The sequence below is a fragment of the Mizuhopecten yessoensis genome, unplaced genomic scaffold, assembly GCF_002113885.1.
Source record: "Mizuhopecten yessoensis strain PY_sf001 unplaced genomic scaffold, ASM211388v2 scaffold4507, whole genome shotgun sequence".
Lineage (NCBI taxonomy): Eukaryota > Metazoa > Mollusca > Bivalvia > Pectinida > Pectinidae > Mizuhopecten > Mizuhopecten yessoensis.
In genome coordinates, this window is record NW_018405581.1 from 252,419 (window position 1) to 264,865 (window position 12,447).

The window sequence follows — 12,447 nt, forward strand, 5'->3', positions numbered from 1 at the left end:
CAGACTATTTTTACGATGCTTCATTTAATAAATATTGAAATAATTCACGAGGTTATTATCAATCACGTGTTTACGTAATGTTAGACGCGAGATCAACATGAAAGTGAGCGGGGAAAAAAACATGCTATACGTATACGCATAGGCGATTTGAAAAAACCTTACAGAACTTACATGGAACGGAGCTTAAATTGAACAACTACATTTTCGTAATAGTATGGGGAAACGCACCGAGATGTCGAAACGTAATGTCGTAAGTTGATCGGCGATTCTCTGGCATAGGAATTTGGCTAAACTTTTTTTGTTAACGGTTACCTACCTATTTAATAATACTTTTCACATAAACTCACATAACAACACATTATGTATCTTTTATTAATGTTTGACATAAATAAATTTGTTGACCGTCATTTGTCTTAGAGTTCCGTGTACCAAGGGAAATAATCCAAGATGGCGATCTCCCAGAATCGTCGATATTTTCCTGAAAAAAACTTGAAATTTTCTATACCTGTGTATTTTACGCACCCCCCACTTTGGGTATTAAATTTCTGGAAAAAAAGTGTGCAAATTACATGGGTTTTTACGGTAGGTCTTCTTCAAACAGGATTGACAATATTTATTACATTTTGCTTGATTTAACGACAGGGGCTTGTTGTGCTGTGATAAAAAAAATCATTTAACTGATTGACTCATAAAATCAATATCTATATACATATTTTTTCTAACTACTTAAAATTTCAACTGAAATATACATGTACATGAACAAAGAGAAATTGTATACCATCTCTGGTGATTATAGAAATATCGATAGATATCTGTACTTATAAAGGAAATAGTTTACCATAGTTAAACTCGCATGAAAGGTTTCTCATTTCAAGTTTGTTATCTGAAGTAGTCTGTTATAGGGAGATTTAGAAAAAAAGAAATGAGTTAGTCTGATTTTGATATGTTTGTTATATATATATATATATATATACATCAGGTACACATATACATGGTAGATTTAGATAGTTTGTACATGCCCCCAATCCCCTGTGTCTACTGTGTTCGCCACACCAACAGCTTAGGGGTTATTCAGTTACATGTAGCTGGTATATACAGCTGGCCTGGTGGTATAGTAATGAATTGTGACATCGTTGTGGGGTACATGTACATAAATAAAATTAGTTGATGGAGTTACTAATAACAATAAAGTTTCACAGGGAACCTCAAGTTTCAATCACACAATCACAACTATATTTCAGTGGCAGGTTTAAGGATGGTTGCTAAGGCAATTTACATAACTACCCTCTGACAGATATATTTTTTCTATACAATATATCTTCCAATGGGCGGATTGGTTGGGTGGTAACACTTAGGCCTTCCATGCAGGCGGCCGTCTCTGGAAATACCAGAGAGATCTTTCTCAAATTTTGGCCAACAGGCAGCCATCTTGGATTTTGACAGTGAAGGTATGTTATGGCTATTTATCGGAAAGTGCTGGAGGGATCTTTCTCAAATTTTATATGTAGGTTCCCCTTGGTCTGTAGTTGTGCCTGTTTAATTTTATTACTGATCGAATAAACAAAATGGCCAACAGGCCACTATCTTGGATTGTGACATTAAAGGTTTGTTAGCGCTATTTCTCAGGAAGTATGATAGGGATCTTTCCTAAATTTGTTATGTAGGCTCCCCTTGGTCTGTAGTTGTGCATGTTTAATTTTGAGAATGATCAGATAAACAAAATGGCGGACAGGCAGCCATCTTGGATTTTGACAGTGAATGTTTATTATCAATATTTCTCAATAAGTACTGGAGAGATCTTTCTCAAATTTAACATGTAGATTCCCCTTGTTCTGTAGTTGTGCATGTTTTTTTTTTTTTTTTTTTTTTTTTTTTTTGGTTTTAACATTTTATATCACGCTCCCGGACATTTTATTTTTATATCTACTATCACTGACGTGGGTAAACCAACAAACAAGGTTATCAGTCTCTTGTAATGAGGGTGTTTGTCGACTACTTGGTGTAATAGGCTAGTATATTTAGCTCAAAAATAAGGAGTAATTCAACCTCATGACCGAAGGGTTGCGGGTTCGCGCCACGGCACGGCAATGTGTTGTATCTTGTTCCAGTCTACTCAGCTGTAAATGAGTTCGTGGTTGGGCAGGGCTAGAATTGTTGAATGCTAGCTGTTAGCGCCGAAATGGCAGCTCCGGCTGTATGCTATCCAGGGAGTTGAGAAAAGTATTGTCTGGTTGCAAAGGCCCTATAACTACGGATATTAATTTGTGAACCGCTTTGAGACGACCTACGAATTAGGTTGTGATAAAGCGGTATATAAGAACCTCAAATTATTATCAATTAATTATCACTTGGTATCTAAGCCACCTTGTTGTGCATGTTTAATTTTGAGAATGACCAGATAAACAAAATGGTCGACATGCAGCTATCTTGGATTTTTACAGTGAAAGTTTGTTATCGCTATTTCTTAGGAAGCACTGTTGAGGGTAACATAGTGGAGGAATTCATTTCCAGTTGGTATTAGCTCAGATAGTACCTGGTATTTAATATGTGAACCTAACCAGGTTCTGTTAATGGCAGAATACGTTTGTCCGTGAATGTTATAAAATCTCTGATATCGCTTATTTTTATTTCCTATGTGTGCAATTTTACTATGACTACCTTATAAGCTCACCTGGTCTGAAGCAATTTCTTCAAACATTTCCTTCTTAATCACTGATTGGAAATTAACCAAGTTTGATATGGAACCTTAACATTTGAGATCCACAAGATATGATATACAATTGATTGGTATAAAGAAACATGTACACATATGCTACCAAGATTGACTTGGGATCTGGCCCCACCCTTGGAGACTTAGTCCCTGGATCATAACTTTGAAACAGATGAAATATCCACCCCATAACCTTATATAAAATTGCTTTGCATAAAGAGACAAACATAATCATGCTTCAAGAATCGGCCTTGGGGTCGGCTCCCACCCTTACTTTGTCCTTTGGGGTCGGCTCCCACCCTTACTTTGTCCCTTAGGGTCGGCTCCCACCCTTACTTTGTCCCTTGGGTTGGCTCCCACCCTTACTTTGTCCCAGGGCAGTAACATTTGAGATCTTTACCCTATTACAATACATACTATTGCTGAGCATGAACAGTTTTATACATATATAATACCAGGATTCACCCTGAGAACTTGCCCTATCTCTGGGATCTTATTTGCCATACTAAGTTGAATGGCTTAAATATTAACCTTTTTCTCGACAACAGTAGAAACTATATAAATTATGATATATGTGAATTATATGTTAAAACTGTTAAAAAATATGTGTTGGGACCATGCAATAAAGAAAAAGAATGGCCTTCCTGTACCTTGATAGCAATCTGGGAGCTGTCGGTCACTTAATCCCCTTCCAACTGACAATGACTCTGGAGGCTGTAACATCAGGCAAAAGCAACATCTGTTCACATGTTTGCATGCAACAGTCCAAGGACCTGGCAAAATGGTGTTGGTGACCTGGAATGCCAGGGGAAGAAATTAAGTTAAAAATGGTTGAGATCTAATTACAGTAACCTTTATGTGCTTGCTGGCATAAAGAGACAAACAGTCGTGCTACCAGGAAAACCTGGAGAAATGGTCTCCGAGTCATAACATGCAAACAGGTGATATCATTCCCTATATGACCATATGCACATAAATATAAACAAACCATATTTCCTCGACCCTTTTGACCTGGGAATCATGCAGTTATTTGTAAAGGAAGAATGTAGCTCCACTTGACTGGGCAAAAACAGGGTAATTAGGGTGTTTTATGAATTTGAAAGCCTTCTCCCCTGAACAGTAGATTATATGTCAACGAGATTACTATAAGACATCCTTTAGGCCAGCATTGTAATTAACAGGAATATTTCTTAATTATCACGTATCCAGGTGAGTGTTACAGGCCTTCTGAGCCGATAACTCCAATATAGTAGGCTTGATTAGAAAACATCTGTTGTTAGCATTCACATTTTATAATGGTTTAAAGCGCTGCAGTGATCTTTTTGACAGAGACGTAATGCTAAAGGGAGTTAAAAATAATATAATTCAATATTGATATTTGTGATATTTCTTTTTTCTAACAGAAGAAACATTGACTGAGAAAAAATTCCTGAATTCAACGGGACTCGAAAGACGCCAAAAGCTATTTCACTCAAGTAGATACAGCGGTTTTATGGGTGGCGGTATAGAGGATGACCATAAACCTTTTGAGAAGAGAGGTAAATCAGATTCCAAACACAAAATGATTACAGAAAGGTTACACTGTAGTTTAAGGTCCTATTCCACTATTTAGTCTGTCATCAACATGTTGCAAATCGGAGAACATTGCAATTAAATTTTGGATTTCCTTTTCCTTTACATCAATCATTGTTAATAAGTTGTGCATTAATTTTCCAAAATCTATTCTTGTTATTAAATAAGCACTCACACTGGCATGGACTTCCTTTCGCCCAGGATTACCATCAAACCACTATGTAATTGTTGCTATGAAATGCAGCAAGGAAGTTCTAATCTGTAGACGTCTTTGTAGGGTTGTTTAATTATTATTTTTAGTTCATAACTATATATAGGATCTTACATGAGTTTTCATTTCATATGAAATTTGTGAAACATGTCGAAGAATTTTTCAATTGAGGCGAGCTTAAATGAAAAATTTGTGACTTATTCATAGCTTTGACAAAAGTACCAATCGGTCTTGAAACGTTGCGGCATGTTTAATACGTACATTGTTTGTGTAGAAAGTAAAACCTTGATATTATATATTTCCAAACTGATGAATCTTATTGAATAGATGTTTTTCGTCTTTTTACATTTTCAGGTGTTCCCATACTGCATCTGATCTCATATCCATTCCCTAAAGTTTGGCACAAGATGTCGGACAATGGCAAGGCAATTGATTATGCGGTTACTGAAAACTTTAACCGTATCTTTCGGACATTTGTAGCAGATTTTCTCCATCTAGATGCAAACCATAATGGCTGTCGTCGACGGCGAAAGTAACATTACCATGGCAACTTATTCAGCGAGCTTTTCAAGGACTGTGATATTGGGATATGCAAACTGTCTTTGCTCGGCCTGTCTATATTTTGTTAATCTGACAAGGTTAATTTTTATGTTAAGTAATATGATTTTCAAAAATATATATTCTTATGAAATGAGACTGTGTTGTATTTGCAGATGATTTTTTTTAAATTCTAGGGTATATACATTTTATTCTACAGAATTCATTTATTGTTCTTAAAAGATTATTTATTTTGCTCCTACATAAAGCAGAACTGTAAGCTAAAGGCTAAGTAAGGCAAAGCATTGCAAAGCAATCCATAGTCTCCCACAAGTAATGATTTCTTAATTTACTGAGCTGTACACTTATTTAAGTATATAGGTCACTGACATTCTTCCTGCTCATGCCAAAAGAAACTTGCATACCAAATCTTGTTAGCCCTGATGAACGAGTTTTGCTGAAATCGTCCTAGTAGTTAGGGAAGAATGATCAGGACAAAGGTTTTTAACAAAGGGCCATAACTCCTTTAAAAGGGTCGAAATAAAAAACCACCACCTAGTAACCCTGATGCACGACACCGGGGGGTAATTAATATCTGTAAACTGTCATTGAAATTGGCCAAGAAGTTTAGGAGGCAGACAAATGTTTTTTTCAAAAAAGGGCCAAAACTCCCTTAAATAAAAGGGTCAGAATAAATCAATAAAAGGGTCAGAATAAAAAAATACTACTTGTACGCACAACATCGGGAGGCAGTTACCATATCTATTCCAAAAGTTTTAAACAGGACAACTGCGAAATATTAGCCACGCGAAAGAAATCAACTTTACTGTAAAATTTGATTAACTTACGCCAACGCAGGCCGTTTTATCTGAATAATACCAAAGCATGCAATATAAACAAGCATCACAGATCATTTATATAAAAAATCACCAATACACAGGCCAAATACATCCACTTTACAGTCAAATAGAAACTATCTAATCTAACTAACGTCGATACATACCATATGCACCACGTATTCAGAAATAAAGCCAACATATGCTATTAACATCATAAAGCATAACAGATCATATTAGCATAATGAATAATGTCAACACGGGTCATAAATAACATATATTTACATTCGCTCCCATTGAAACTGTGTATGCCGTGACTGTGTATACATTACCGCCAGCACGGGCCAAATACATCCTGTAAAACGCCAGCACGGGCCAAATACATCCTGTAACCAAGCTGTACAGATCACCATAATCAATTATTGAAAGAACTTGAGCCGGTAATAACTAAACAATTTCAAATACTTTTAAATCAATCATTATGTTCTGGTTGTGTGCCATGCATAAGCTTGGAAAGAGGGAAGGATTACAGCTATTTTCAAGAAGGGAGATAAGTAGGTAACTACAGACCAGTCAGTTTAACAAGTATCATAGGTAACTACAGACCAGTCAGTTTAACAAGTATCATAGGTAACTACAGACCAGTCAGTCTAACGAGTATCATAGGTAACTACAGACCAGACAGTTTAACAAGTACCATAGGTAACTATAGACCCAGTCAGTCTAACAAGTATCATAGGTAACTACAGACCAGTAAGTCTAACGAGTATCATAGGTAACTACAGACCAGGCAGTTTAACAAGTACCATAGGTAACTATAGACCCAGTCAGTCTACCAAGTATCATAGGTAACTACAGACCAGACAGTTTAACAAGGACCATAGGTAACTATAGACCCAGTCAGCCTAACAAGTATCATAGGTAACTACAGACCAGTCAGTTTAACAAGTGTCATTGGTAACTACAGACCAGTCGGTTTAACAAGTATCATAGGTAACTACAGACCAGTCAGTCTAACAAGTATCATAGGTAACTACAGACCAGTCAGTCTAACAAGTATCATAGGTAACTACAGACCAGTCAGTCTAACAAGTATCATAGGTAACTACAGACCAGTCAGTCTAACAAGTATCATAGGTAACTACAGACCAGTCAGTCTAACAAGTATCATAGGTAACTACAGACCAGTCAGTCTAACAAGTATCATAGGTAACTACAGACCAGTCAGTCTAACAAGTATCATAGGTAACTACAGACCAGTCAGTCTAACAAGTATCATAGGTAACTACAGACCAGTCAGTCTAACAAGTATCATAGGTAACTACAGACCAGTCAGTCTAACAAGTATCATAGGTAACTACAGACCAGTCAGTCTAACAAGTATCATAGGTAACTACAGACCAGTCAGTCTAACAAGTATCATAGGTAACTACAGACCAGTCAGTCTAACAAGTATCATAGGTAACTACAGACCAGTCAGTCTAACAAGTATCATAGGTAACTACAGACCAGTCAGTCTAACAAGTATCATAGGTAACTACAGACCAGTCAGTCTAACAAGTATCATAGGTAACTACAGACCAGTCAGTCTAACAAGTATCATAGGTAACTACAGACCAGTCAGTCTAACAAGTATCATAGGTAACTACAGACCAGTCAGTCTAACAAGTATCATAGGTAACTACAGACCAGTCAGTCTAACAAGTATCATAGGTAACTACAGACCAGTCAGTCTAACAAGTATCATAGGTAACTACAGACCAGTCAGTCTAACAAGTATCATAGGTAACTACAGACCAGTCAGTCTAACAAGTATCATAGGTAACTACAGACCAGTCAGTCTAACAAGTATCATAGGTAACTACAGACCAGTCAGTCTAACAAGTATCATAGGTAACTACAGACCAGTCAGTCTAACAAGTATCATAGGTAACTACAGACCAGTCAGTCTAACAAGTATCATAGGTAACTACAGACCAGTCAGTCTAACAAGTATCATAGGTAACTACAGACCAGTCAGTCTAACAAGTATCATAGGTAACTACAGACCAGTCAGTCTAACAAGTATCATAGGTAACTACAGACCAGTCAGTCTAACAAGTATCATAGGTAACTACAGACCAGTCAGTCTAACAAGTATCATAGGTAACTACAGACCAGTCAGTCTAACAAGTATCATAGGTAACTACAGACCAGTCAGTCTAACAAGTATCATAGGTAACTACAGACCAGTCAGTCTAACAAGTATCATAGGTAACTACAGACCAGTCAGTCTAACAAGTATCATAGGTAACTACAGACCAGTCAGTCTAACAAGTATCATAGGTAACTACAGACCAGTCAGTCTAACAAGTATCATAGGTAACTACAGACCAGTCAGTCTAACAAGTATCATAGGTAACTACAGACCAGTCAGTCTAACAAGTATCATAGGTAACTACAGACCAGTCAGTCTAACAAGTATCATAGGTAACTACAGACCAGTCAGTCTAACAAGTATCATAGGTAACTACAGACCAGTCAGTCTAACAAGTATCATAGGTAACTACAGACCAGTCAGTCTAACAAGTATCATAGGTAACTACAGACCAGTCAGTCTAACAAGTATCATAGGTAACTACAGACCAGTCAGTCTAACAAGTATCATAGGTAACTACAGACCAGTCAGTCTAACAAGTATCATAGGTAACTACAGACCAGTCAGTCTAACAAGTATCATAGGTAACTACAGACCAGTCAGTCTAACAAGTATCATAGGTAACTACAGACCAGTCAGTCTAACAAGTATCATAGGTAACTACAGACCAGTCAGTCTAACAAGTATCATAGGTAACTACAGACCAGTCAGTCTAACAAGTATCATAGGTAACTACAGACCAGTCAGTCTAACAAGTATCATAGGTAACTACAGACCAGTCAGTCTAACAAGTATCATAGGTAACTACAGACCAGTCAGTCTAACAAGTATCATAGGTAACTACAGACCAGTCAGTCTAACAAGTATCATAGGTAACTACAGACCAGTCAGTCTAACAAGTATCATAGGTAACTACAGACCAGTCAGTTTAACGAGTATCATAGGCAAACTGTTGGAAACAATTGTAAGGAACCGCAATATGGAACATTGAACAAACAACAAGCTTCTAAGTACTCAGCAATTTGGATTTATGAAAGGGAGGTCCACTTTACTCAATATTCTTAAAACTATTAGTGACTGGACGAGAATCATTGATAAAGGGGTGGAATCGAAGTGGTTTATAAGGACATCGTAAAGGCCTGTCACTGTTCCCCACAGAAGGCTAATCAGCAAACAGAAATCATATGGATTGTCAGCAGAACTAGTAAGCTGGATAAAAGGCTTTTGGCTAAAAGACGACAGCAAGTTGTTGTTAATGGTCACACCTCTGAATGGACACAAGGCAGTGTACTTGGACCATAATTGTTTGTTCTGTTGATTTGAATGTCCTACTCTTGGCCGATGATACTAAATTGTATAAAGACACCAGGGTCAATGGCGATGTTCACCAGGACCTAGACAATTCACAACAACGGTTGGACAAATGGTTGCCAAAATTCCACCCAGACAAATGCAAAACAACGTATTCGGGAAAGAAGTAAAGTTGAAATGATCTGCATTAATACCAAGATGTTGATTGTCTGAGAACAACAGTAACGCTAACGGAGGAAATGGAAGAGAAAGACCTTGGGATAATTGTCGACAATTAAGTTTTAGAAATCATATACAAGCCGCCGTAAACAAAGCAAACCGAATACTTAGAGCCATCAGAAAAAACATATACATACTTAGATGACAAATCATTCTGACTACTGTATAATTCTTTAGTTCAACCCAATCTAGAGTATTGGGCTTGTGTATAGAAACCATACAAACAACAGGATATCAAACTACTAGAAAGTGTCCTGTGGAGAGCTACCAAATTACTGCCAGGAATGAATGATGTCCATAGGAGGAAAGATTACAAGATAAAAGGACTCGGGACATTCGCTCAGTCTGGATAAATCAAGGAGCAGACTGGACGTTGGGAAATACTCATTTACTCTACGAATTGTTAGCGACTGGAATTCCCTACCTGAAAACATGATTCAAGCACCAAATATAATAACTTTCGAAAACTGCATTGATAAATTTTGGGAAAGTGATGAAAGGAGAATCATAACAACATTTGAGTGACGTCACATCAAAACATTGTTATTAAGATAACATAGATATGGACTATGAGGCCTGCGTTCAGAATACACTAAGTTAACTAAGTTAATTAACCTACATCGCAAAACATCATGAACAGATTTTCTATTTATAGTAACAGTGACCTTGACCTTTGACCTTCGGACCTAAAAAGTAATCCCTAGCAAGCACTTTTGGTAAGAAAGTACTGCATGAAGTTTGAGTTTGATCGGCCCAAGGAAACACAAGTTATGGCACGAAAACCTCTGTGCGGATGCCGCCGCCGCCGCCGTCGACATAGCAATACCTATGTGTCACCAGTTTTTCCCAGGCGACACAAAAAGGGGCTGAATAGGTAAAGCTGTTACCTGTCCCCTGACCTCCTGCAGTATTGCGGTGCAATTGGGTGAAATGTCTCTCTGATTCTACATTGCTTATTAAACGATTTCATGAAGTTTGATAATAATTTTCTCAATATCAACTTATAATTCAATTCTATTCCTGCCTGTGAAAGTGTTATTTAAATCCAGCGCGAGAGAGTATCTCGAGATTAACCAAACGCGAGGCAGTATCTGGAGATTAAGCCAGCACAAGGCAGTATCTCCAGATTAATCCAGCGCGAATCTTGAGATTAATCCAGGGCGAGACATTATCTCCAGATTAATCCAGCGCAAGACAGTATCTGGAGATTAATCCAGGGCGAGACATTATCTCCAGATTAATCCAGCGCGAGACAGTATCTGGAGATTGATCCAGCGCCAAACAGTATCTCGAGATTAATCCAGCGCAAGACAGTATCATGAGATTAATCCAGCGCGAGACAGTATCTCCAGATTAATCCAGCACGAGACAGTATCTGGAGATTAATCCAGCGCGAGACAGTATCATGAGATTAATCCAGCGCGAGACATTATCTCCAGATTAATCCAGCGCGAGACAGTATCTCGAGATTAATCCAGCGCGAGACAGTACCTGGAGATTAATCCAGCGCGAGACAGTATCTGGAAATTGATCCAGCGCCAAACAGTATCTCGAGATTAATCCAGCGCAACACAGTATCATGAGATTAATCCAGCGCGAGACATTATCTCCAGATTAATCCAGCACGAGACAGTATCTCGAGATTAATCCAGCGCAAGACAGTATCATGAGATTGATCCAGCGCGAGACAGTATCTCGAGATTAATCCAGCGCGAGACAGTATCTCGAGATTAATCCAGCGCAAGACAGTATCTGGAGATTAATCCAGGTCGAGACATTATCTCCAGATTAATCCAGCGCGAGTCAGTATCTGGAGATTGATCCAGCGCCAAACAGTATCTCGAGATTAATCCAGCCCAAGACAGTATCATGAGATTAATCCAGCGCGAGACAGTATCTCCAGATTAATCCAGTGCGAGACAGTATCTGGAGATTAATCCAGCGCGAGACAGTATCTCGAGATTAATCCAGCGCAAGACAGTATCATGAGATTAACCCAGCGCGAGACAGTATCTCCAGATTAATCCAGCACGAGACAGTATCTGGTGATTAATCCAGCGCGAGACAGTATCTGGAGATAAATCCAGCGCGAGACAGTATCTCCAGATTAATCCAGTGCGAGACAGTATCTGGAGATTAATCCAGCGCGAGCCAGTATCTGGAGATTAATCCAGCGCGAGACAGTTTCTCCAGATTAATCCAGTGCGAGACAGTATCTCCAGATTAATCCAGCGCGAGACAGTATCTCGAGATTAATCCAGCGCGAGACAGTTTCTCCAGATTAATGCAGTACGAGACAGTATCTGGAGATTAATCCAGCACGAGACAGTATCTGGAGATTAATCCAGCGCGAGACAGTATCTGGAGATTAATCCAGCGCAAGACAGTATCATGAGATTAATCCAGCGCGAGACAGGATCTCCAGATTAATCCAGCGCGAGACAGTATCTGGAGATTGATCCAGAGCCAAACAGTATCTGGAGATTAATCCAGCGCAAGACAGTATCATGAGATTAATCCTGCGCGAGACAGTATCTCCAGATTAATCCAGCGCGAGACAGTATCTCCAGATTAATCCAGCACGAGACAGTATCTCGAGATTAATCCAGCCCGAGACAGTATCTGGAGATTAATCCAGTGCGAGACAGTATCTCCAGATTAATCCAGCACGAGACAGTATCTGGAGATTAATCCAGCGCGAGACAGGATCTGGAGATTAATCCAGCGCGAGACAGTATCTGGAGATTGATCCAGAGCCAAACAGTATCTCGAGATTAATCCAGCGCAAGACAGTATCATGAGATTAATCCAGCGCGAGACAGTATCTCCAGATTAATCCAGCGCGAGACAGTATCTCCAGATTAATCCAGCGCGAGACAGTATCTCGAGATTAATCCAGCGCGAGACAGTATCT

At 38.6% G+C, this 12,447-nt stretch overlaps 1 protein-coding gene across 1 annotated transcript in view; it reads left to right on the forward strand.

Annotated features, from left to right (window-relative positions):
• Positions 1–5,189, forward strand: part of LOC110449134 (glutaminyl-peptide cyclotransferase-like) — a 42,131-nt gene extending 36,942 nt beyond the window's left edge. The window contains exons 6-7 of the mRNA XM_021495776.1: positions 4,114–4,248; positions 4,848–5,189. Coding sequence (XP_021351451.1) covers positions 4,114–4,248; positions 4,848–5,029 — 317 coding nt within the window. The 3' untranslated portion in view covers positions 5,030–5,189. The remainder of the gene's footprint in view (positions 1–4,113; positions 4,249–4,847) is intronic.
• Positions 5,190–12,447: the final 7,258 nt, after the last annotated feature.